This window comes from Oncorhynchus masou, chromosome 8 (assembly GCF_036934945.1).
Source record: "Oncorhynchus masou masou isolate Uvic2021 chromosome 8, UVic_Omas_1.1, whole genome shotgun sequence".
NCBI lineage: Eukaryota > Metazoa > Chordata > Actinopteri > Salmoniformes > Salmonidae > Oncorhynchus > Oncorhynchus masou.
The window spans coordinates 7,214,573-7,241,854 of record NC_088219.1 but is presented as its reverse complement, the minus strand read 5'-3'; the positions used below and the strand labels follow the sequence as shown (position 1 = coordinate 7,241,854).

Sequence of the window (27,282 nt, the reverse complement as noted above, 5' to 3'; positions counted from 1 at the left end):
CCCCTCCCCTCCCCCCCCCATTGCCTACCTTCACCAGCTCCATAACCAGGTAGAGCTCACTGTAGGTGTCCATCTCCTCGATCAGCAGGACAATGTTGGGGTGTTTCACCCTCCTCAGGATGGCTACCTCGTTCTGGATCATATGCTCCTGATGGTGGGGAGGAGGAGGATAAGGAGGAAGAGGGGAGGAGGAGGAGGAGAGAGGAGAGAGGAGGATGAGCAGGAGGAGCAGGACGAGTCCACCCCCTCACGTCACCCTGACCACACCCTCGCTTCCCTGCCCCCCCCCTCACGTGACCCTGACCACACCCTCACTTACCCCCCCCCCACATCACCCTGGCCACACCCTCACTTCCCTGCCCCCGCCTCACCTTGCTCCATGTTAACCCCTTCCCCCTTCTCCTTGCCCCGTTAACTCTTCCCACTTCATCTTGCCCCCTGTTAACCCCTTCCCCCTTCTCCTTGCCCCCTGTTAACTCTTCCCACTTCATCTTGCCCCCTGTTAACCCCCCTTCTCCCCCCCTTCTCCTTGCCCCCTGTTAACCACTTCCCCCTTCCCCTTGCCCCCTGTTAACCCCTTCTCCTTGCCCCCTGTTAACCCATTCCCCCTCTCCCCCCCTTTAACCCCTTCCCCCTTCTCCTTGCCCCCTGTTAACCACTTCCCCCTTCTCCTTGCCCCCTGTTAACCCCTTCCCCCTCTCCTTGCCCCCTGTTAACCCCTTCCCCCTTCTCTCCCCGTTGCCTACTGTTAACCCCCCCTTCCCCCCCTGTTAAGCCCTCCCCCTCTCCTTGCCCCCTGTTAACCCCTTCCCCCTCCTCCCCCTTTAAGCCCTCCCCCTCCCCCTGTTAACCCCTTCCCCCTCCTCCTTGCCCCCTGTTAACCCCTTCCCCCTCTCCTTGCCCCCTGTTAACCCCTTCCCGGGTAACATTTACCATTACCCCCTGTTACCCTTTTCCCCCTGTTAACCCCTTCCCGGGTAACATTTACCATTACACCTTATCCCCTGTTAACCCTTCCCCCACCTTAGCCCCCTTCCCTCCTCACCTTCCCCCGGCATCGGCCCTTGTTAATGATCTTCAGGGCGTATTCCCTGCCTGTGGAGTGTTCCACACATTCCCGGACCACCGCAAAGTTACCGTCTCCCAACATGCGTCCCACTCTGTAGCGCTCCGATATGGAGGCAGGCACCGCAGGGATATCATCCTCTACTATAGACTCAGCTGGGTGAGGGAGGGACGGAGAGAGAGAGAGAGAGAGAGAGAGAGAGAGAGAGAGAGAGAGAGAGAGAGAGAGATGTTATGATAGGAAGCAGTAATTTCAAAGATAAAAAGAGAGAGAGCGTGATGGAGAGGGGAAGTTAGACAGTGGGTCAAGGAGAACAAAAAAGAAAAGATGATGGGAGAGAGAGATCCTTCCTTCTTTACCTCCATCTCCTTCTTCTATGGAGCTACAGGCTTTGGTAGAGGCCAGAGAGATAGATGAACCCTGAGACTCCTAGAGAGAGAGAGAGAGAGAGAGAGAGAGAGAGAGAGAGAGAGAGAGAGAGAGAAACAATTTAAAACACACATCTTCAGCACCATCATTGCTGATATAGAACTTGTCCTGAAATGGACTGCTTCTCTGCTCTCCTCTCTGTGTGATCTGTTAATCTCTGTAGCTACGATAGTGTCTGTTTGTCTGCTCTCCTCTCTGTGTGATCTGTTAATCTCTGTAGCTACGATAGTGTCTGTTTCTCTGCTCTCCTCTCTGTGTGATCTGTTAATCTCTGTAGCTACGATAGTGTCTGTTTGTCTGCTCTCCTCTCTGTGTGATCTGTTAATCTCTGTAGCTACGATAGTGTCTGTTTGTCTGCTCTCCTCTCTGTGTGATCTGTTGATCTCTGTAGCTACGATAGTGTCTGTTTGTCTGCTCTCCTCTCTGTGTGATCTGTTAATCTCTGTAGCTACGATAGTGTCTGTTTGTCTGCTGGTCCTCTCTGTGTGATCTGTTAATCTCTGTAGCTCCGATAGTGTCTGTTTGTCTGCTCTCCTGATTGTCTGTGTGATCTGTTAATCTCTGTAGCTACTGTCTGGTGTCTGTTTGTCTGTCTCCTCTCTGTGTGATCTGTTGATCTGTCTGTTGCCATGATTGTCTGTTTGTCTGCTCTCCTGTCTGTGTGATCTGTTGATCTCTGTAGCTACGATAGTGTCTGTTTGTCTGCTGGTCTGTCTGTTGCCACGACAGTGTCTGTCTTTTGGTCTGTCTACTGGTCTGTCTGTTGCCATGATTGTCTGTCTGTCTGTCTGTCTGTCTGTCTGTCTGTCTGTCTGTCTGTCTGTCTGTCTGTCTGTCTGGTCTGTCTGGTCTGTCTGTCTCTCTGTCTGTCGGTCTGTCTGCTGGTCTGTCTGTTGCCATGATTGTCTGTCTGTCTGTCTGTCTGTCTGTCTGTCTGTCTGTCTGTCTGTCTGGTCTGTCTGGTCTGTCTGTCTCTCTGTCTGTCGGTCTGTCTGCTGGTCTGTCTGTTGCCATGATTGTCTGTCTGTCTGTCTGTCTGTCTGTCTGTCTGTCTGTCTGTCTGTCTGTCTGTCTGTCTGTCTGTCTGTCTGTCTGTCTGTCTGTCTGTCTGTCTGTCTGTCTGTCTGTCTGTCTGTAGCCACGGTAGTGTCTGTTTGTCTGAAGAGAAATACTCATTACAGAACCAGCCAACACTTCCAGTAGTTGCCATGGCAGCACTAGGAAGTCAGGAGAGAAGGGGGGGGGGGAAATGGGGGAGAGAAGGGGGGAGAGAATGGGGGGAGCCTGGTTGGGGATGTAAATTAGTTTCACATCTCTTCAATAATTTTCACTCCTGCTCTGCTCTCTCCATCTCTCTGTCTACTCTCCTCTCTCCTCTCTCCTCCTCCTCTGCTCTCTCCATCTCTCTGTCTACCCTCCTCTCTCCTCCTCCTCCTCCTCTGCTCTCTCCATCTCTCTGTCTACCCTCCTCTCTCCTCCTCCTCCTCTGCTCTCTCCATCTCTCTGTCTACCCTCCTCTCTCTCCTCCTCTCCTCCTCCTCTCTCTCTCCATCTCTCTGTCTACCCTCCTCCTCTCCTCCTCCTCCTGCTCTCTCCATCTCTCTGTCTACCCTCCTCTCTCCTCCTCCTCCTCTGCTCTCTCCATCTCTCTGTCTACCCTCCTCTCTCCTCCTCCTCCTCTGCTCTCTCCATCTCTCTGTCTACCCTCCTCTCTCCTCCTCCTCCTCTGCTCTCTCCATCTCTCTGTCTACTCTCCTCTCTCCTTCTCCTCCTCTGCTCTCTCCATCTCTCTGTCTACTCTCCTCTCTCCTCCTCCTCCTCTGCTCTCTCCATCTCTCTGTCTACCCTCCTCTCTCCTCCTCCTCCTCTGCTCTCTCCATCTCTCTGTCTACCCTCCTCTCTCCTCCTCCTCCTCTGCTCTCTCCATCTCTCTGTCTACCCTCCTCTCTCCTCCTCCTCCTCTGCTCTCTCCATCTCTCTGTCTACTCTCCTCTCTCCTTCTCCTCCTCTGCTCTCTCCATCTCTCTGTCTACTCTCCTCTCTCCTCCTCCTCCTCTGCTCTCTCCATCTCTTTTGCAGTATTTAAACTGAATGACAAATGGGGATGCAATGGACGGACTATGATGGACGTGAGGAAGAAGAGTGCATTCTATATCAATGTCTAATGTCCCCCTGTACCTTTATATCAAGGTATAATGTTCCCCTGTACCTTTATATCAAGGTATAATGTCCCCCTGTACCTTTATATCAAGGTATAATGTGGAGGTTTAATGTTCCCCTGTACCTTTATATCAAGGTATAATGTGGAGGTTTAATGTTCCCCTGTACCTCTATATCAAGGTATAATGTGGAGGTATAATGTCCACCTGTACCTCTATATCAAGGTATAATTTTCCCCTGTACCTCTATATCAAGGTATAATGTCCACCTGTACCTCTATATCAAGGTATAATGTTCCCCTGTACCTTTATATCAAGGTGTAATGTGGAGGTATAATGTCCACCTGTACCTCTATATCAAGGTATAATGTCCCCCTGTACCTTTATATCAAGGTATAATGTTCCCCTGTACCTTTATATCAAGGTATAATGTTCCCCTGTACCTCTATATCAAGGTATAATGTTCCCCTGTACCTTTATATCAAGGTATAATGTTCCCCTGTACCTCTATATCAAGGTATAATGTTCCCCTGTACCTTTATATCAAGGTATAATGTTCCCCTGTACCTCTATATCAAGGTATAATGTGGAGGTATAATGTTCCCCTGTACCTCTATATCAAGGTATAATGTTCCCCTGTACCTTTATATCAAGGTATAATGTTCCCCTGTACCTCTATATCAAGGTATAATGTTCCCCTGTACCTCTATATCAAGGTATAATGTTCCCCTGTACCTCTATATCAAGGTATAATGTTCCCCTGTACCTCTATATCAAGGTATAATGTTCCCCTGTACCTCTATATCAAGGTATCATGTTCCCCTGTACCTCTATATCAAGGTATCATGTTCCCATGTACCTCTATATCAAGGTATAATGTTCCCATGTACCTCTATATCAAGGTATAATGTTCCCCTGTACCTCTATATCAAGGTATAATGTTCCCCTGTACCTCTATATCAAGGTATAATGTTCCCCTGTACCTCTATATCAAGGTATAATGTTCCCCTGTACCTCTATATCAAGGTATAATGTTCCCCTGTACCTTTATATCAAGGTATAATGTTCCCCTGTACCTCTATATCAAGGTATAATGTTCCCCTGTACCTCTATATCAAGGTATCATGTTCCCCTGTACCTCTATATCAAGGTATCATGTTCCCTTGTACCTCTATATCAAGGTATCATGTTCCCCTGTACCTCTATATCAAGGTATAATGTTCCCCTGTACCTTTAGATAAAACCAGTGCACTTTTCAAACTTTTCCACAGACAAGTTACTGTATTTTATCACTGTATTATTTTCATATCTGATATTAATTGAATTAGACTATTCACATGTCCAACGTTTATAAAACCGCAACCTTCCCTCAATATTGCCACATCACTGTCCAGAATAAACTGTGGGCTGGTGGTGGTATGGTCACCAAATACTGTGTCCAGCTCTGAATGAATTGGGCATTGGGTTCTCCCGTTCCCTCTCCTGCTACGTATTCGTACGTACATTCAGAATGTTCACAAGCTCAAGGCAACAGATGCATGTTAGAACCAGGTATGAATGGGGCTCATGTCTACGCTCATCTCTCCATCCCCTCTCCCAGTCTCCTCTCTGTCTACCCTCATCTCTCCTCCTCCTCCCCCTGTCTTCTCTCCTCTCTCTGTCTAACATTATGTCTAAGATAGGAATGTTAAGAATGGTCAGTGGGGATCTAAAGAATAATCATGTCATATTGCTTTTCATTTTGTGACGTTATTAAAAACTGTATGAACCAAATACTGAAGCTTAGGAAGGAAACCCCCTTTGGCTGTTAAGTTTTCATCCAATATGATGTTAATTCAATTTTACCTTTATTTAACTAGACCAGTCAGTTAAGAACAAATTCTTATTTTCAATGACGGCCTGGGAACAGTGGTTTAACTGCATGTTCAGGGGCAAAACGACAGGTTTGTACCTTGTCAGCTCAGGGGTTTGATTTTGCAACCTTCCGGTTACTAGTCCAACGCTCTAACCACTAGGCTACCCTTCTCTCCTCACTCTGTCTCCCTGTCTTCTCTCCTACAATATGAATAACTATTAAACTATTTTTTTGTTAAGATAGGAATGTGATTTTAGTTTTCTGATCAGATCATAGTTTAATAAATGAAGTTAGGAGAGCGTGTCAGTGTGATTTAACCGCCCTTTTCGACAATAGAAGGTATTAATATGCAGACTAGCAGACATGAAGCGTGAGCTAAATGTTACAAATGGTTGAAACTCCCAGACCAGAAAGCGTGCAGCTGTGGCTACATGTTGAAATGATTGAAAAACTCTGAAACTCAACACGAGTTGAAGAAGATAAACTCAATAGAGAAGGAACATGTGACAGTCTGCAGCTGTGCATGTAAAGGGATCTAGAACTTTGACTATCTACCCGAGAAAAGGAAGGAGAAGATCCCATCTCAAACAATCATTGGTGCATCTGAAGATCTGTTCTATTTAAACAGTCCACCACAAGACCAAGACAACTATGAAGAAGGACATTGTGACCTCTGGTGGACAACCAGAGCCTTACACCCATCGAGCTCTTCCCATAGAAGGATTGATGGGTTTCAACAGAGAGCTGACGCACAAAGACATCTACACGTAAATACATTGCATTTCTTACCCAAACGGGTGGCCGTTCATGTGCCAAGGCATATGATTAATGTGAGGACAGTTCTAGAATGTATCCATGATAAATGTCCCTTTTCCTCTATATCTCTACTTTCCCCACCCCCTTCTCCGTCTCTGTGTAATAAGCCGTCGTATTTTGCCAGTCCACTAGGGACTTTTGTCTCGTGTACGTGTGCATGTGTGTTCTGTGTTATTATTTAGTTAGTTAGTAAATAACATAATTAAATCCATTTGTGTAGAACAGAAAAAGTCTGGGGTTCTTGTGGATTCAAGAAGTCTGCGACTTTCAGAATGAGACTGATATGAGGTAATGATTAATAAGTGACTGTTATCGATATATAGCAAACATATACACATATCATACACATCTTTTAGAGTTGAATTCGGGAGATGGTAACTCTATAAACAACTTCTCCAGTGGTGCCCCCAAATTTCTAATGAGTTAATTGTTACATGATCAATTTAATCTGGTAACAATTAAACATAGTTGGTGGATTCGATAAATAACAGTCATCACATTAATGAAAGTCACGTCACTGTCTTCTCTCCTCTCTCTGTCTACCCTCATCTCTCCATCTCCTCTCCCAATCTCCTCTCTGTCTACCTTCATCCCTCCTCCCCCTCTCCCTGTCTTCTCTCTTCTCTGTCTACCGTCATCCCTCCTCCCCCTCTCCCTGTCTTCTCTCCTCTCTCTGTCTACCGTCATCTCTCCTCCTACTCTCCCTGTCTACCCTCATCTCTCCTCCTCCTCTCCCTGTCTTCTCTCCTCTCTCTGTCTACCGTCATCTCTCCTCCTCCTCTCCCTGTCTACCCTCATCTCTCCTCCTCCTCTCCTTGTCTTCTCTCCTCTCTCTGTCTACCCTCATCTCTCCTCCTCCTCTCCCTGTCTACCCTCATCTCTCCTCCTCCTCTCCCTGTCTCCTCTCTGTCTACCCTCATCTCTCCTCCTCCTCTCCCTGTCTTCTCTCCTCTCTCTGTCTACCGTCATCTCTCCTCCTCCTCTCCCTGTCTCCTCTCTGTCTACCCTCATCTCTCCTCCTCCTCTCCCTGTCTCCTCTCTGTCTACCCTCATCTCTAATCCTCCTCTCCCTGTCTTCTCTCCTCTCTCTGTCTACCGTCATCTCTCCTCCTCCTCTCCTTGTCTCCTCTCTGTCTACCCTCATCTCTCCTCCTCCTCTCCCTGTCTCCTCTCTGTCTACCCTCATCTCTCCTCCTCCTCTCCCTGTCTTCTCTCCTCTCTCTGTCTACCGTCATCTCTCCTCCTCCTCTCCCTGTCTCCTCTCTGTCTACCCTCATCTCTCCTCCTCCTCTCCCTATCTTCTCTCCTCTCTCTGTCTACCCTTCTCAATCCTATTCCTCTCCTCTCTGTCTGTCCGTAAGAGGCACTTAGGTGAAGATCCGTGTGAGAGATAGAATAATAAGAAACCAGACTCATGTAGGTGTGAGAAGACTACAACTCTATTAAAGGTAGACTGTCAGATTGACTCTGGAAGATACCTCATGATTGACCAACTGAGATTGACCCAATCACCTTCCTGTCTTCATCTGATCTGAACAACACAGGACAGGTGAAAGCTACATGGAGGAAGCCTACCGTTCCTGGTGTTTTCTCTAATAAGTCAGTGCAGGACAGGAGATGAGGACAGGAAGCCATTTCTATTCCAGGAATGTGTCTGTCTGTTCTGCATGTTGTGTTTCTACCGGAATGTTCTGTATGGTTCTCAGGTTGATCAAATTCAATGTTTCACCTTCCTGATCAAACCCCAGATGTTATGAAATATGACAGGAAGGACTAAGTAAATAAACATCCTGATGTTGTTTGTGTTCCTAAAATCAATATCTGTAGTTATGTAACTGGTCAGTCAGTCAGACAGTGAGTCAGTGAGTCAGTCAGTGAGTCAGTCAGAGAGTCAGTCAGCCAGTGAGTTAGTCAGACAGTGAGTCAGTCAGAGACTTAGTCAGTCAGCCAGTGAGTGAGCCAATGAGGTAGTCAGTCAGACAGTGAGGTAGTCAGCCAGTGAGTTATCTCAGTGAGTCAGTTAGTCAGTCAGTCAGTGAGTAAGTCAGTGAGTCAGTGAGTCAGTGAGTCAGTCAGTCAGTCAGTCAGTGAGTAAGTCAGTGAGTCAGTTAGTCAGTCAGTCAGTGAGTCAGTCAGTCAGTGAGTAAGTCAGTGAGTCAGTCAGTGAGTAAGTCAGTGAGTCAGTCAGTCAGTCAGTTAGTCAGTCAGTCAGTGAGTAAGTCAGTGAGTCAGTTAGTCAGTCAGTCAGTGAGTCAGTCAGTCAGTCAGTTAGTCAGTCAGTTAGTGAGTAAGTCAGTTAGTGAGTAAGTCAGTGAGTCAGTCAGTGAGTAAGTCAGTGAGTCAGTTAGTCAGTCAGTCAGTGAGTAAGTGAGTCAGTCAGCCAGTGAGTCAGTCAGTCAGTGAGTAAGTCAGTGAGTCAGTCGGTGAGTAAGTCAGTGAGTCAGTCAGTCAGTGAATCAGTCAGTTAGTCAGTCAGTCAGTGAGTAAGTCAGTAAGTCAGTGAGTCAGTTAGTCAGTCAGTCAGTGAGTAAGTCAGTGAGTCAGTTAGTCAGTCAGTCAGTGAGTCAGTCAGTCAGTCAGTCAGTTAGTCAGTCAGTCAGTGAGTAAGTCAGTGAGTCAATTAGTCAGTCAGTCAGTGAGTAAGTGAGTCAGTCAGCCAGTGAGTCAGTCAGTCAGTGAGTGAGTCAGTGAGTAAGTCAGTGAGTCAGTCAGTCAGTGAATCAGTCAGTCAGTCAGTCAGTGAGTCAGTCAGTCAGTGAGTGAGTCAGTGAGTCAGTTAGTCAGTCAGTCAGTGAGTAAGTCAGTGAGTCAGTGAGTCAATCAGCCAGTGAGTGAGCCAGTGAGCCAGTGAGTCAGTCAGTGAGTCAGTCAGTCAGTGAGTGAGTCAGTGAGTCAGTTAGTCAGTCAGTCAGTGAGTAAGTCAGTGAGTCAGTGAGTCAGTGAGTCAGTCAGCCAGTGAGTGAGCCAGTGAGCCAGTGAGTCAGTCAGTGAGTTAGTCAGTGAGTCAGTCAGTCAGTGAATCAGTCAGTCAGTCAGTCAGTGAGTCAGTCAGTCAGTCAGTGAGTAAGTCAGTGAGTCAGTGAGTCAGTGAGTCAGTCAGCCAGTGAGTGAGCCAGTGAGCCAGTGAGTCAGTCAGTGAGTTAGTCAGTGAGTCAGTCAGTCAGTGAATCAGTCAGTCAGTCAGTCAGTGAGTCAGTCAGTCAGTGAGTGAGTCAGTGAGTCAGTCAGTCAGTGAGTAAGTCAGTGAGTCAGTGAGTCAATCAGCCAGTGAGTGAGCCAGTGAGCCAGTGAGTCAGTCAGTGAGTCAGTCAGTCAGTGAGTGAGTCAGTGAGTCAGTTAGTCAGTCAGTCAGTGAGTAAGTCAGTGAGTCAGTGAGTCAGTCAGCCAGTGAGTGAGCCAGTGAGCCAGTGAGTCAGTCAGTGAGTTAGTCAGTGAGTCAGTCACTTAGTCAATCAGCCAATGAGTCAGTCAGTGAATCAGTGAGTGAGTCAGTGAGTCAGCCAGTGAGTTGGTGAGTCAGTCAGTGATTCAGTCAGTCAGACAGTCAGTCAGTCAGTGAGGTCAGTCATATGAAAAACCCAACTCTTAGTTGCTCTGCAGAGGCGATCTAGCAACACTTAGGGGAACAAAATACTGTTGCTATGGAAACTATTTCAAGTGAGCAGCGCTTATGACACTTCCAGCAAGCCCAGAACGCCCATATAAGAACATACTGTATATCCTTCCTGTCTCCAGGTTGGGAGAGCTAGGGGTTCAGCCTACTGTTTTCTTCTCCTCAGAGATGGAAGGATAAAGAGAGAGATGGGGGAGAGAGAGAAACAGAGAGTGCCAGAGAGAGAGAAGCAAGTGCAGGCAGTTTTGTCAATAGAGGTCTGGAGAGAGGTGCTGGAATAGACAGAGAAACAGAGAGAGTGAAATAGAGCGAGAGAGAGAAGTGAGTGCAGGTAGTTTAGTCGATAGAGGTCTCGAGAGAGGTGCTACAACAGACAGAGGGTGAAACCAAAAGAGTATTCCCCCATTGTCACACCCTGATCTGTTTCACCTGTCTTTGTATTTGCCTCAACCCCTCTCCGGGTGTCGCCCATCTTCCCCATTATCTCCTGTGTATTTGTACCTGGGTTCTCTGTTTGTCTGTTGCCAGTTTGTTTTGTTTCGTCAAGCCTACCATCGCTTTTCCCTCAAGTCCTGTCTCTCGATTATTCCCGGTTTTGACCTTTTCTGCCTGCCCTGACCCTGAGCCTTCCTTCCCGTATGGTACCTTTTCCCCACCTATCTGGATTACTGACCCCTGCCTGACCTTGACCTGTCTTTTGCCTGTCCCTGTTGGATTAATAAACTGTTGTTAATTCAACGTTGTCTGCATCTGGGTCTTACCTATGAAACGTGATAATAGGAACTGGCCCAGCAGACTCATCTCCTCCCAAGGAGCCACCATTGGTAGGCACAATGAATTGCTTCGTGGCCTTATGGAGGGGGTGTGAATGTTGGCTGAACGCCATGACCGGGCGTTGGACATTTTGCTAGAGCAATTCCACTAGTTGTCTGGGAGTCAACCTACCACGGTGGTAACCCCACAGCCCCTCAGTAACTCAGCTGTTAGGAGTGCCATCTCATCGGTCACTCCACCTTCTCGTGACCCCTGCTTATCTCCCCCGGAAGGCTTCAGTGGAGAGCTGAGCACCTGTTGGGTGTTTCTAGCTCAGTGTGCCCTCGTCTTCGAGCTTCAGCCCTCCTCCTTCCCCTCGGATCGCTACAAGATTTCCTATCTCATCACGCTGGTGTCTGGGAGGGCTCTCACCTGGGCTACTGCTGTACGGGAACAACAGCTGGCCATATGCGGTACTCTGGAGGGGTTCGTGGGAGAGGTGAAGAAGGTTTTTGCTGCCCGGTTCTTTGGAAGAGAAGCTGCCCGCAAGCTAATCCAGCTTCGGCAGGACTCCCGCAATGTGGCAGACTATGTGGTGGATTTCCGCACATTGGCAGCAGAAAGTGCTTGGAACCAGGAAGCGCTGTTTGAAATGTTCCTGCATGGTGTCTCGGAGGAGGTCAAGGACAATCTTGCTGCTCGGGGGTTACCTACGGATCTCGATTCCCTCATCACGTTGACCATCCGTATCGATGGTATCGGAGGGGGAGGAAATTTGATTTTGTTCACACTTCCAGGGATTCCACCTTGCCTCCGAGTCATCCCGGAAGTCCCATTGCCGAGAGAACCCGAGGCTTCCTGACCTCCCCCGAGAGTCGCTGAAGCTGGCCGAGTCACCGCTTCCCGAGCCTATGCAACTAGGCAGAGTTGGGCTGTCGCCAGAGGAATGCCAATACAGGATCAAAATGAAAAATTGTTTGTATTGCGGGACACTTGGTCATTTTGTGTCCTCTTGTCCTTTAAAAGATCAGGTTTACCGGTAGGAGCGAGTACTCTGGTAGGCCATATGGTGAACTTTTCTGCTTCCCTTGCTCGCACACCTTTTCATGCCATTCTGCTGTGGGGAAACCAGTCTAAATCTCTCCGGGTCCTCATTGACTCTGGGGCCGATGAGATCTTTTTGGTCAGCTACTCTGGCTTCTGAGCTGAACATCCCCACTCAACCCCTCTCCATTCCCATAGATATTAGAGCACTGGGCGGGCGCTCTATAGGCCAGGTCACTCATAATACCACTCCCATCAACCTACGGGTGTCAGGGAATCACAGTGAGACTATTACATTTCTGCTCATCAAGTCTACTCATATTTCAATCGTTTGGGATTCTCCTGGCTCCAGTGACACAATCCCCTCATCAACTGGTCTACGGGTGCTATCATGGGCTGGAGTCCGTTCTGCCATTCCCATTGTCTGAAGTCAGCCCAACCTGCCCCGGGAACGTCTTCCTGGGGGCTCGGAAGGTGCCCAGGACCTCTCCATCATCCCCGCAGCCCGGACCACTTCGCTTCTGCCGCACTGACCCTATGACTGCGGGATTGACCTTCTCCTTAGCACCACACCGCCCCGGGGACGTCTGTACTCTCTGTCGGGACTGGAGACCAAGGCTATGGAGACCTACATTGGGGACTCCCTAGCTGCAGGATTTATATGTCCCTCTTCCTCTCCCGCCGGTTCAGGGTTCTTCTTCGTGGAGAAAAAGGACAAGACCCAGCGGCCGTGCATTGACTACCAGGGACTCAATGACATTACTGTTAAGAACAGTTACCCGCTACCAATAATTTCCTCGGCCTTCGCGCCGCTCCAGGGCACCACTGTGTTTTCCAAGCTGGATCCACGGAACGCCTACCACCTGGTGCAGATACGAGAGGGGGACGAGTGGAAGACCGCCTTCAACACGGACAGCGGCCACTACGAGTATCTGGTCATGCCTTTTGGCCTCACCAACAACCCTGCTTTGTTCCAGGCTCTGGTAAATGATGTTCTCCGTGACATGTTGATCCGGTTTGTCTTCGTCTACATTGATGACATCCTCATCTTCTCCCTCTCCATCAAAGAACACATGCTTCACATCCCCCAGGTTCTTCAATGCCTTCTGGAGAAAGCTGTTTGGGAAGGTGGAGAAGTGCGAGTTCCATCACTCCACCATCCCCTTTCTGGGTTACATCATCTCTGCGGGAAGTGTCCAGATGGATCCCGGGAAGATGAGAGCAGTGGTGGATTGGCCTCAGCCTACGTCCAGGGTGCAGCTGCAACGTTTTCTGGGGTTTGCCACCTTTGATCGCTGTTTTATCCGGGGATACAGCACCCTGGCTTCCCAGGTGTCAGCACCCACTCTCAAGGTTCTGTTCAAGTGGTCTCCAGCTGCTGACCGGGCGTTCCGGGACCATAAACACCGCTTCACCACTGCTCCCATCCTGGTTTATCCGGACCTATCCCGTCAGTTCGTGGTGGAGGCCAATGCTTCGGATGTCGGAGTGGGGGCGTGTCCTGTCCCAACGTTCTGCCCTGGATCTGAAGCTGCATCCCTGCACCTTCTTCTCCCACCACCTCAACGCCACTGAAAGGGACTACAATGTGGGGAATAGAGAGCTTCTCATGGTGAAGATGGAGTTGGAGGAATGGAAGCACTGGCTGGAGGGGGCAGACCACATAAACCTGGAGTATCTCCACACCGCAAGCGCCTCAACTCAAGGCAAACCCTGCTGTTTACACAGTTCAACTTTTCCCTCTCTTACCAGCTGGGGTCCAAGCCGGATGCCCTGTCTCGCCGCTATAGCCCCACAGTTACCACCCCAGAGCCCGAGACCCGGTGACGGCACTCAGGGAAACAGGTCCGGGAGGTCCTCATTCTCTTCCCGGTTCTAGAAGGCATTCTGCACCCTCATTGGGCTGTCGGCCAGCCTTTCCTCTGGGTTCCACCCCCAGTCCAATGGCCAGTCGGAGCGAGCCAACCAGGACCTCGAGACTACTCTGCGCTGCCTGGTCTCTGCCAACCCCACCATCTGGAACCAGCAGCTTGTGTGGGTGGAACCCACAACACCCTTCCCTGCTCTGCCACTATGCCTATTGCCATTTGAGTGTCCAGGTATCGACAACAAGTGGATCACCATCGAACCCCAGCTCCCCGGTATGGTCTCGGGCAGAAGGTATGGCTATCCACCCGGGATCTGCCCCTCCATGTGAAATCCCACAAACTCTCCCCCCGGTTTATCTTCCCATTTACCATCTCTAAAATTATTATCCCCTCTGCTGTTTGTCTTCTGTTGCCCCGTAACCTTGGTATACAACTCACCTTTTATGTGTCTAGAGTTTTGCTGCCCCGTACCCTTGGTATATAACTCACCTTTTATGTGTCCAGAGTTCTGTTGCCCTGTACCCTTGGTATACAACTCACCCTTTATGTGTCCAGAGTTAAACCCATATCTCACAGCCCTTTGCCCCTGTTGGATTAATAAACTGTTGTTAATTCAACGTTGTCTGTATCTGGGTCTTACCTTGAAACGTGATACCCATAGTGCTGGGCCCTGGTCAAAAGTAGTGCACTAGATAGGGAATAGGGTGTCATTTGGTATGCATCCCAAGACTATTCTGGGCTACACCTCACACACAACCAAACTCTTAGGGTGTTTTCACATACAGTGCGAAAGTATTCAGAACCCTTGACTTTTTACACATTTTGTTAGGTTACAGCCTTATTCTAAAATAGATTAAATAGTTATTTTTCTCCTCATCAATCTACACACAATACCCCGTAATGACCAAGCAAAACCAGGTTTTTATAAATTTGTGCAAATTTATAATAAAAACAAAGATATACCACATTTACATAAGTATTCGGACTCTTTACTCAGTACTTTGTTGAAGCACCTTTGGTAGCGATTACAGCATCGAGTCTTCTTGGGTATGACGCTACTAGCTTGGCACACCTGTATTTGGGGAGTTTCTCCAATTCTTATCTGCAGATTCGCTCAAGCTCTGTCAGGTTGGATGGTGAGCTTCACTGCACAGCTATTTTCAGATCTTTCCAGAGATGTTCGATCGGGTTCAAGTCCGGGCTCTGGCTGGGCCACTCAAGGACAATCAGAGACTTGTCCCGAAGCCACTCCTGCGTTGTCTTGGCTGTGTGCTTGGGGATGTTGGCCTGTTGGAAGGTGAACCTTCGCCCCAGTCTGAAGTCCTGAGCGCTCTGGAGCAAGTTTTCATCAAGGATCTCTCTGTACTATTCTCTGTTCATCTTTGCCTCAATCCTGACTAGTCTCCCAGTCCCTGCCACTGAAAAACATCCCCACAGCATGATGCTGTCACCTCCCTTCTCCCCCAATTGCTCAGTTTTGCCGGGCGGCCACCTCTAGGAAGAATCTTGGTGGTTCCAAACTTCTTCCATTTAATAATGATGGAAGCCATAGTTTTCTTGGGGACCTTCAATGCGGTATTTCTGTTTTTTTATTGTTACTAAATTTGCCAAAATTGGGAGAAAAAAAAATGTTTTCGCTTTGACATTACGGGGTGTTGTGTGTAGTTTGCTGAGGATTGTTTTTATTTATTTAATCCATTATAGAATAAGGCTGTAATGTAACAAAATGTGGAAAAAGATAAGGGGTCTGAATACTTTCAGAAAGCACTTTATAATCCTCTTAAAAAATAAACAATCTCGGTCCTCTTTAAAGTTAACTCTGGGGCAAAAAAGCAAAATAACTTGGTTCTCTTTGTATTCACACTGCCCTTGTCTTTGAATAAGGACTCAACTCTTTTACCAGTTCATTTAACCTATTTTGTGGACCGAGTCTTCTTTGCATTCACATTGCTATGTTTAGAAAGGAACCTAGATCTTTTTCCAAACATTCACTCAATGCACTCTGGGTTTTTACAAAGTGCAGGACAAGTCATTCCATCAGAATGTTTTAGACAGACAGACAGACAGACAGACAGACAGACAGACAGACAGACAGACAGACAGACAGACAGACAGACAGACAGACAGACAGACAGACAGACAGACAGACAGACAGACAGACAGACAGACAGACAGACACAGACAGACAGACAGACAGACAGACAGACAGACAGACAGACAGACAGACAGACAGACAGACAGACAGAATAACAGCAGATTAAATAATTCTGTAATTGAAAATTGTACACCCAATTGAAAAATGTAGGCTGCTACCCAATGTTGTGATTCTCACCAATTATATTGTCTTCTCACTACAAACAAACCTGGGGAGATTTGTGTTCACATTGCCCTAACAAAGGGAACTAGACCGTGGAATTCAAGCTAACCGAACTCAGACCACCTCTCGAGATGGTCTCAGTTCGGTTTGCTTCGGGGGCTCTTTGAGAGGTCTGAGTTCCATTGGAGTGTTCACATCGCACACCAAAAAATCAACAAACCGCACTGAGTTTATAAAAATGGCCTGAAATAGACCAATTGTGAAAACACCCTTAGCAAAAAATGTTCAATCTAGAACCTAAAACTGTTCATTACCTGTCCCCATATGATAATTCTGTGAATAACCCTTTTTGGTTCTAGGTAGAACCCTCTTGGTTCCAGGTAGAACCCTTTTGAGTTCCATGTACTACATGGAACTGAAATGGGTTCTACCCGGAACCAAAAAGGGTTCTCCTATGGGAACAGTCGAAGAACCTATTTCCAAAGAGTTCACTGATCACTGCTCAATAAACTAGTAAAACAACTAGGACTGTAAACACAAGACTGTGATGACAATCAACTATCTATGAGTGAAACTACCGCTGCTCAGACTACAGTTACTGTCCCACACAAGGCTACGTTTCAAATGACACCCTATCCCTTACATAAAGCCACTAGAAAGAACGTTTTACTATAGCCTATAGGATCATTCTGCATATTTTAATAAACAAACCACAACTAATTTAATCTATTTCCAAATTAGGGTATTTCTACTATCACCTGACTGCTGGGTGTGTGTGTGTGTGTTTCAGCTGGTGTCCTGTGCCAGAAGTATCCTAGAAAGCACAGCGTCATGATGAACTTCCTGTCCAACATGCTCCGAGATGACGTAAGTGGAACACCCCGACATAGGGATTAGAGGGACATTCAGAACACAGGCCAACAGATCAATAAGTGATAGACTCCCGATCGATGGGTTTTATTAAAGGACATGTTTATTAAAAGGACCTACAGCTACAGGTAGAGGAGTGGAGAACAAAAACAGAATCCAGCATAAATTATAATTACAACTCAAATAAATAAATAAATACTATTTCATGTAGATCTACTGGATGTGTGTGTGTGTGTGTGTGTGTGTGTGTGTGTGTGTGTGTGTGTGTGTGTGTGTGTGTGTGTGTGTGTGTGTGTGTGTGTGTGTGTGTGTGTGTGTGTGTGAGGAGACTTATTTGCAGAAGGAGGAAAGGAATATCCTGGACACACACACACACACACACACACACACACACACACACACACACACACACACACACACACACACACACACACACACACACACACACACACACACACACACACACACACACACACACACGCGCTGGGAAAGTAATTCTACCTGGTTCGAAATTCTGGGAAAGACTGAGACAAATCTGACTGTTGATGTAGGTTGATGTATTTAATACAAACGACACTCATCATCATAATACCTTTGATCAGCATGAAATAATACTGTTAGGGAATGAATATGGAGAGACAACAATATGTACGGACAATATTTACACCCCTCCCAAACTATAAACCATCGTTTCAAAAATCCCGGTCCTGGTAACCCAAAAGTTTTTTTTTTTTTTTTGCCCGACGACTTACACACCTGATTAACTAACGGTGATTAGTTGATTAGTTGAATCAGGTGTGTTAGTACGCTAGGGAAGAAACCTCTTTGGGTCCCCAGGACCGGGGCTTAAATAACACCTTCTAGAACAAACATAGAGCCGCATTGACAGGGACACAACATGGACGATGATAACAAACAATGATAATGATCAATGATAATGGTCAGGAAATAAAATCACATGGAAATTAAATGACATCAGAGAGAGAAGAAAAATTTACAAAGAAAATAAAAATACATGGACAACAGAGATCGCAGCAAACCAAGACATTAGATGAAAGAGACAAGAGGGAAAGAAAAGAGAAAGAGAGAGAGAGAGAATATATACTACAGTACCAATCAAACGTTTGGACACACCTACTCATTCAAGGGTTTTTCTTTATGGTCTTTATCATCTTGTCATTTCCTTTTCAGCCAACAAGTTTTCAGCATATGTCGGAAGTCCTTCAAGACTGTTTAAAATGCATTCCAGGTGACTTCCTCATGAAGCTGGTTGAGAGAATGCCAAGCTTGTGCAAAGCTGTCATCAAGGCAAAGGTTGCCTACTTTGAAGAATCTCAAATTTATTTTGATTTGTTTAACACATTTTTGGTTACTACATGATTCCATATGTGTTAATATAATAGTTTTAATGTCTTCACTATTATTCTACAATGTAGAACATTGTAAAAATAAGGAATGAGTAGGTGTGTCCAAACGTTTGACTGGTACTGTAAACTCTCTCTCTCACTCTCTCTCTCTCTCTCTCTCTCTCTCTCTCTCTCTCAATGTTAATTTCAATTTCCTCTCTGTAAAATTCAAAAAAAGAAAAAGAGAGAAAATTGAAATTGAAAGAGAGAAAATTTAAATTGAGAGAGAGATTGGAGGGAGAGAGATTGGAGGGAGAGAGAGATTGGAGGGAGAGAGATTGGAAAGTGCGATTGTCTCTGGTTTGCTGTTTCTCTTATTGCTTCAACATTACAATAAAAGACAAACAACATCATGTATTGTGGATGAAGACATGTACACAAAGTCACAGATGCAAGAACAACAAGAACACACAAATGTGTAGGTGGATTTCAGCTCCACATTTATCTGGTTACGCACCTGGTTACGCACCTGGTTACGCACCTGGTTACGCACATGGTTCGACACCTGGTTACGCACCTGGTTCGACACCTGGTTACACACCTGGTTACGCACCTGGTTACGCACATGGTTAGACACCTGGTTACGCACCTGGCTACACACATGGTTAGACACCTGGTTACGCACCTGGTTACGCACCTGGTTACGCACCTGGTTACGCACATGGTTAGACACCTGGTTACACACCTGGTTACGCACCTGGTTACGCACCTGGTTAGACACCTGGTTACGCACCTGGTTAGACACCTGGTTAGACACCTGGTTAGGTACATGGTTACGCACCTGGTTAAACACCTGGTTACGCACCTGGTTAGACACCTAGTTTTGCACCTGGTTAGTCACCTGGTTAGACACCTGGTTACGCACCTGGTTGCGCACCTGGTTACGCACATGGTTAGACACCTGGTTACGCACCTGGTTACGCACCTGGTTACACACATGGTTAGACACCTGGTTACACACCTGGTTAGACACCTGGTTACGCACCTGGTTACGCACCTGGTTAGACACCTGGTTAGGCACCTGTACAGATGTAAATAACCAAACAGAATGAGAGGAGGATGCAACTCAATGGATGGTGTTCTAGGTGATGATACACTGACACATGACTGAGGAGAGACTGAAGAATGGACAGAGGGAGAGAGAGAGAGAGAGAGAGAGAGAGAGAGAGAGAGAGGGAGGATGAGAGAGAGGAAGACGAGAGAGAGGAAGACGAGAGTGAGATACTGCGATACAATGGCATTCCAACACATGTTAACTAAAGTGTATTTTCCCTCTCAAGAGTCCAGAAGGAAAGCAGTTCTGAGTAGAAGAGAACAGAAGAAACCAGTCTTGTAGTTTAAAGAGAAACCAGTCTTGTAGTTTAAAGAGAAACCAGTCTTGTAGTTTAAAGATAAAACAGTCTTGTAGTTTAAAGAGAAACCAGTCTTGTAGTTTAAAGAGAAACCAGTCTTGTAGTTTAAAGAGAAACCAGTCTTGTAGTTTAAAGAGAAACCAGTCTTGTAGTTTAAAGAGAAACCAGTCTTGTAGTTTAAAGAGAAACCAGTCTTGTAGTTTAAAGAGAAACCAGTCTTGTAGTTTAAAGAGAAACCAGTCATGTAGTTTAAAGGGAAACCAGTCTTGTAGTTTAAAGAGAAACCAGTCATGTAGTTTAAAGAGAAACCAGTCTTGTAGTTTAAAGAGAAACCAGTCTTGTAGTTTAAAGAGAAACCAGTCTTGTAGTTTATAGAGAAACCAGTCTTGTAGTTTAAAGGGAAACCAGTCTTGTAGTTTAAAGAGAAACCAGTCTTGTAGTTTAAAGAGAAACCAGTCATGTAGTTTAAAGAGAAACCAGTCTTGTAGTTTAGAGAGAAACCAGTCTTGTAGTTTAAAGAGAAACCAGTCATGGAGTTTGAAGAGAAACCAGTCTTGTAGTTTAAAGAGAAACCAGTCTTGTAGTTTAAAGAGAAACCAGTCATGTAGTTTAAAGAGAAACCAGTCTTGTAGTTCACAGAGAAACCAGTCTTGTAGTTTACAGAGAAACCAGTCTTGTAGTTTAAAGAGAAACCAGTCATGTAGTTTAAAGAGAAACCAGTCTTATAGTTTAAAGAGAAACCAGTCTGGTAGTTTAAAGAGAAACCAGTCATGGAGTTTGAAGAGAAACCAGTCTTGTAGTTTAAAGAGAAACCAGTCTTGTAGTTTAAAGAGAAAACAGTCATGGAGTTTGAAGAGAAACCAGTCTTGTAGTTTAGAGAGAAACCAGTCTTGTAGTTTACAGAGAAACCAGTCTTGTAGTTTACAGAGAAACCAGTCTTGTAGTTTAAAGAAAAAACAGTCTTGTAGTTTAAAGAGAAACCAGTCTTGTAGTTTAAATAGAAACCAGTCTTGTAGTTTAAATAGAAACCAGTCTTGTAGTTTAAAGAGAAACCAGTATTGTAGTTTAAAGAGCAACGTTCAGCTCTGAGAGGATTAAAAACAAATCACACTGGATTAACGAGCAACCACAAGAATATGATAGAGTGTGTGTGACACAGACAACAATTTCCTGTGAGCCAGAGAGAAAGAGGAAGAGAGAAAGAGGAAGAGAGAAAGAGAGGTGAAAAGGTGTAGGAGAGAAAGAGGAAGAGAAAAAGAGGAAGAGAGAAAGAGAGGTGAAAAGGTGTAGGAGAGAAAGAGGAAGAGAGAAAGAGGAAGACAGAAAGAGAGGTGAAAAGGTGTAGGAGAGAAAGAGGTAGAGAGAAAGAGAGGGAGGGGAGACATGGGGAGAAAGAGAAAGATAGTGGGAGAGATTGAGGGTAACGAGAGAGAAAAAGAGGGATGAAAAAGAAGTGGGAGAGATGGAGAAGTGGAGAGAAGAAGAGGGAGAGATGGATAAGTGGAGAGAAGAAGAGGGAGAGATGGAAAAGTGGAGAGATGGAGAAGTGGAGAGAGGGAGAGGAGAGAGGGAGAGATGGAGAGGGAGAGAGGAGAGAGGGAGACGGAGAGATGGGGAGGGAGAGAGGAGAGATGGAGAGGGAGAGATGGAGAGGGAGAGAGGAGAGAGGGAGAGATGGAGAGGGAAAGATGGAGAGGAGAGAGGGAGAAATGGAGAAGTGGAGAGATGGAGAGGGAGAGAGGAGAGAGGTAGAGGGAGAGATGTAGAGATGGAGATGGAGAGATGGAGAGGGAGAGATGGAGAGGGAGAGATGGAAATGGGAGAGAGGAGAGAGGGAGAGGAGAGAGGGAGAGATGGAAATGGGAGAGAGGAGAGAGGGAGAGGGAGAGATGGAAATGGGAGAGAGGAGAGAGGGAGAGGGAGACATGGAGAGGGGAGAGGGAGAGATGGGAGAGGAGAGAGAGGAGAGAGGGAGAGGGAGTGGGAGAGATGGGAGAGAGGAGAGAGGAGAGGAGAGAGGGAGAGATGGAGAGGAGAGAGGGAGAGATGGAAATGGGAGAGAGGAGAGAGGGAGAGGGAGAGAGGAGAGAGGGAGAGGGAGAGATGGAGAGGGGAGAGGGAGAGATGGGAGAGGAGAGAGGGAGAGGACAGAGGGAGAGATGGAAATGGGAGAGAGGAGAGAGGGAGAGGGAGAGGGAGAGATGGAGAGGGGAGGGCAGAGATGGAAGAGGAGAGAGAGGAGAGGAGAGAGGGAGAGAGAGATGGAGAGGGGAGAGAGGCGAGTCGAGAGGGAGAGATGGAGAGGGGAGCGAGGAGAAGGGGGCGGGTGGGATGGATAGGGAAGAGAGGAGATGGAAAGATGGAGAGAGGAGAGGGAGAGCTGGAGAGAGGACAGGGAGAGATAGAAAGGGGAGAGAGGAGTGGGAGAGATTGATGAGGGAGAGAGGAAAGAGGGAGATAACTATTGTACTGAACCATAATGCTGTATTGTACTGAACCATACTGCTGCATTGTACTGAACCATACCGCTATACTGTACTGAACCATACTGCTGTATTCTACTGAACCATACTGCTGTATTGCACTGAACCATACCGCTATATTGTACTGAACCATACCCCTTTACTGTACTGAACCATACCACTGTACTCTACTGAACCATACTGCTGTATTCTACTGAACCATACCCCTTTACTGTACTGAACCATACCACTGTACTCTACTGAACCATACCACTGTACTCTACTGAACCATACTGCTGTATTCTACTGAACCATACCACTGTACTCTACTGAACCATACCACTGTACTGTACTGAACCATACCACTGTACTCTACTGAACCATACCACTGTACTGTACTGAACCATACCACTGTACTGTACTGAACCATACCACTGTACTGTACTGAACCATACCACTGTACTGTACTGAACCATACTGCTGTACTGTACTGAACCATACCACTGTACTGTACTGAACCATACCACTGTACTGAACTGAACCATACCACTGTACTGTACTGAACCATAGTGCTGTATTGTACTGAACCATACCACTGTACTGTACTGAACCATACCACTGTATTCTACATGTAACCCACATAACCAAGTAGCTCCAAGGCTCCATAATAAACTACCAGACCATGTAGACCAGGCTACACAGTATCATCCATCACTGAGTGGCGGCAGGGGAAAAGACATTAGTCTGAAAGCGAACCTGCATGATGTGAGCAGGTCATACGGTTTACCACTGGACATGGCAGTAAACTACTGTTAGGGGCTAGAGTCAGTGCATGTGTGGGAGGGTACTGTTCTCTCAGCATTTAGAGACACAGAGATACCTACTAAAAATACACATTCTTTTCTGTACCCGGGAACACACTCAACTCTATATAATGTAGAGAGAAAGAGAGAGAGAGAGAGAGAGAGAGAGAGAGAGAGAGAGAGAGAGAGAGAGAGAGAGAGAGAGAGAGAGAGAGAGAGAGAGAGAGAGAGAGAGAGAGAGAGAGAGAGAGAGAGAGAGAGAGAGAGAGAGACCTGCTAAAAATACACGTTCTTGTCTGTACCCAGGAACGCACTGAACTCTATATAATGTAGCTAACCTAATAAACAACCTCAATATGAGTGGACGGTCAGACGGTCTGCCAGAGTTCAGCTAGAGACAGAGAGCTACTGATGGAATATCATATACTGACTCTGTGAAGATTAATACCATGTTGGAGAGAGAGGGAGGGGAGAGAGGGAGGAAGAGGGGAGGGCATAGAGGGGAGGGGAGAGAGTTTGACATACAGGGGAGGGGAGGAGAGAGGGGGAGGGCATAGAGGGGAGGGGAGAGAGTTTGACATACAGGGGAGGGGAGGAGAGAGGGGGGCATAGAGGGGAGGGGAGGAGTCGAGGGGGAGGGGAGGAGAGAGAGGGAGGGCATAGAGAGGGGAAGGAAGAGAGTAGGACATACAGGGGAGGGGAGGAGAGAGGGGGAGGGCATAGAGGGGAGGGGAGAGAGTTTGACATACAGGGGAGAGGGGGAGACAGGGGGGAGGCATAGAGGGGAGGGGAGGAGAGAGGGGGAGGGCATAGAGGGGAGGGGAGAGAGTATGACATACAGGGGAGGGGAGGAGAGAGGGGAGGGCATAGAGGGGAGGGGAGGAGAGAGAGTATGACATACAGGGGAGGGGAGGAGAGAGGGGGAGGGCATAGAGGGGAGAGAGAGACTGTGAGAGAGAGAAAGGGAGAGAGAGAGAGAGAGAGAGAGAGAGAGAGAGAGAGAGAGAGAGAGAGAGAGAGAGAGAGAAAGAGAGAGAGAGAAAGAGGTGGGCTATAATAATCTGTGACCCTCCATTTCTCAGCACAGCTATGCTCCCAAGGCTTACAGGGTGTCACAGCAACACAAAGGAAGCTGAATAATAATCTCCAGCCCAGAAATACACTCCAACTCTCCTGATTCACTAAGCCTGAACATTTGAATAAGTGATATTATGAGGCCAACTCAGAACACCCAGAGAGATAGTTGTAGCAACGTTCTCTCATTAGTGCTTGTCTGATGAGTACTGGTAGCTAAAAAATGCACAATTTTCACATGTTGATGTAAGGGTGGTGCTAGAGATGAATATGAAGTTGAAAAACTGAAATGTTCCTTTAAATTTCAAGTATTTAGTCAGTAGTGAAAATTAGAACAGACAGTCAGTGGGGTGCATCTCAATAGTCTAGAGAGGTTTCCTCTCCTTGTCTCCTTTCGTTCATCTCTCCTTCACCTGCACTGATCTGGAAATACTTGCTGACCAATGGGAGGCTGGAAGATAACTGGTTGACCAATGGGAGGCTGGAAGATAACTGGCTGACCAATGGGAGGCTGGAAGATAACTGGCTGACTAATGGGGATTCATCTTCTTTACTCATTGAACAAAAGTACTATGGAGTCCTAACTGACAATCCAATAGGATCCTCAGTCATTCCTTGGTTGGCTGATCATTGACAGACCACAGCGTGTGTGTGTGTGTGTGTGTGTGTGTGTGTGTGTGTGTGTGTGTGTGTGTGTGTGTGTGTGTGTGTGTGTGTGTGTGTGTGTGTGTGTGTGTGTGTGTGTGTGAGTGAGTGAGTGAGTGAGTGAGTGAGTGAGTGAGTGAGTGAGTGAGTGGGGTGAGAGAGAGAGGTGAGAGAGAGAGGTGAGAGAGTACAGCTGGAAAATTCAGTAAAGGTGAGAGGGGCTGTGAGACAGCGTTTAGGGCTCTACATTCAGTGAAGGTGAGACAGTGTTTAGGGCTCTACATTCAGTAAAGGTGAGACAGTGTTTAGGGCTCTACATTCAGTGAAGGTGAGACAGTGTTTAGGGCTCTACATTCAGTAATGGTGAGAGGGGCTGTGAGATAGTGTTTAGGGCTCTACATTCATGCTACAGCATATGTGGGTGTGTTTCTCTGGAGACGAGAGGAGAGGAGAGGAAAGAGGATGAGGGGAGAGGAGAGTGGGTCATCCTAATCGACTAATTGTTTAGTAGGCTTGAGGGCCAGATTCCACGATCGATTACTCATGCCTGACCATATCAATCAAACTCTGCACGTCACACACACACACACACACACACACACACACACACACACACACACACACACACACACACACACACACACACACACACACACACACACACACACACACACATATGAAAGCGCTGCAGTGAAAGAGGAAGGCCTGGGATTGAGGACAGCATTAAAACCTCATTAGTGTCTGTGGCTGAATTACCAACGTGCATCACAGCCTTTCAACAGCAGGTCTTCCCTCATTCCTTAGAGAAACACATTGGCCGTATCCAAAATAGCACCCGGACATAGTGCCCTATGTAGGGAAAAGGTTGCGAATTGTGTACGCAGTCATTCTTCCACTCGAGTTGCACGCTCCCGTTACAGTACATTCTAGCACAGTATCCGTGGCTAGATGACACATGGCACCCTATTCCCTAAATAGTGCACTACATTTCGGTCACTATCTGGCTATACGGGAAGTATCTAAAGGAGATAAGTGACTTGAGAGTACTGCACTACGTAAGGAGTGTCCCACTACCGAAGGCAGAAACCTCTCCGTCATCGAGATCTCCACAACGTCAAGAGACTACTGACAAACCATCAACACGGGGAGAAACAGTCAAGGAAATATCAGCAAGGAACTAATATCATCGGAATTGTAACGTGAGCCAGGGAATTTCCAGAATTCCTGAAGCAGCAGTGTGACAGGTCAAAAGGTTGGACCCTTCTGTAACTCTAAGGATTGTGGGATTTGTAGTTTCTCCGTTCTCTAGTGACTCTAGGCTGTAGACTGGGCCTTGTTGTTTTCCTGAGAACATAGAAGAAGTGTGTTATCCTCTTGAAACTCTGGGGGCAGTATTTCATTTTTGGATGAAAAACGTTCCCGTTTTAAACAAGATATTTTGTCACGAAAAGATGCTCGACTATGCATATAATTGACAGCTTTGGAAAGAAAACACTCTGACGTTTCCAAAACTGCAAAGATATTGTCTGTGAATGCCACAGAACAAATGCTACAGGCGAAACCAAGATGAAATTTCAAACAGGAAATGCCCCAGATTTTGAATGCGCTGTGTTCCAATGACTACTTATATGGCTGTGTAATTTCCTCCGTCGAAATTATTGCGCAATCTCCAGCTGCGTGCACTTTTCCATTTGGTTCAGAGGAGAAAGGCAACTGCCACGAATGATTTATCATCGAATAGATATGTGAAAAACACTTTGAGGATTGATTCTAAACAACGTTTGCCATGTTTCTGTCGATATTATGGAGTTAATTTGGAGGTTTTTCTTAGCCAAACGTGATGAACAAAACAGAGCGATTTCTCCTACACAAATAATCTTTTTGGAAAAACTGAACATTTGCTATCTAACTGAGAGTCTCCTCATTGAAAACATCCGAAGTTCTTCAAAGGTAAATTATTTTATTTGAATGCTTTTCTTGTTTTTGTGAAAATGCTGCCTGCTGAATACTAGGCTTAATGCTATGCTAGCTATCAATACTCTTACACAAATGCTTGTGAAGCTATGGTTGAAAAGCATATTTTGAAAATCTGAGATGACAGTGTTCTTAACAAAAGGCTAAGCTTGTGAGCCAATATATTTATTTCATTTAATTTGCGATTTTCATGAATAGTTAACGTTGCGTTATGGTAATGAGCTTGAGGCTATGATTACGCTCCCGGATACGGGATTGCTCGTCGCAAGAAGTTATAGAGAATGGGGGGGGGGGGTCTGTCTGTCTCTCTTTCTGTCTGTATGTCTGTGTGTGTTGTCTTACCCTGCGTGGTCTGAGGTCTGAAGCAGGGCCGGAAGGGGAGGGGCTTGGAGATTTCACCGAGCCAGGAGTGGACAGCTGACTGGTCGGATTCCCGTTCACTAGAGAGAGAGAGAGATCTTGACACTTGGTTATGTTGACACTTGGTTATTGTTGTTACTGTTGTCACGTTGACCATTTTGATGCTCATTTTTATATTGTAAATATCCTAAATAAGCTTTGGCAATATGTACATTGTTACGTCATGCCAATAACGCAAATTGAATTGAATTGAGACAAAGAGAGAGACAAAGACAGAGACAAAGAGAGAGACAAAGACAGAGACAAAGAGAGAGACAAAGAGTGAGACAAAGAGAGAGACAAAGACAGAGACAAAGAGAGAGACAAAGACAGAGACAAAGAGAGAGACAAAGACAGAGACAAAGCGAGAGACAAAG

At 46.5% G+C, this 27,282-nt stretch overlaps 1 protein-coding gene across 2 annotated transcripts in view; it reads right to left on the bottom strand.

Moving 5' to 3' along the window:
- dclk1a (doublecortin-like kinase 1a) overlaps window positions 1-27,282 on the bottom strand; it is a 187,658-nt gene that overhangs the window by 26,416 nt on the left and 133,960 nt on the right. The window contains exons 6-9 of one of the 2 annotated variants that reach the window (XM_064971382.1): window positions 26,849-26,946; window positions 1,426-1,495; window positions 1,046-1,221; window positions 29-148 (exon numbers count right to left, since the gene is read on the bottom strand). In XM_064971382.1, coding sequence (XP_064827454.1) covers window positions 29-148; window positions 1,046-1,221; window positions 1,426-1,495; window positions 26,849-26,946 — 464 coding nt within the window. Of the gene's footprint in view, window positions 1-28; window positions 149-1,045; window positions 1,222-1,425; window positions 1,496-25,735; window positions 25,877-26,848; window positions 26,947-27,282 lie in introns of those variants that run through there. The other variant, XM_064971381.1, reaches the window with a different exon arrangement.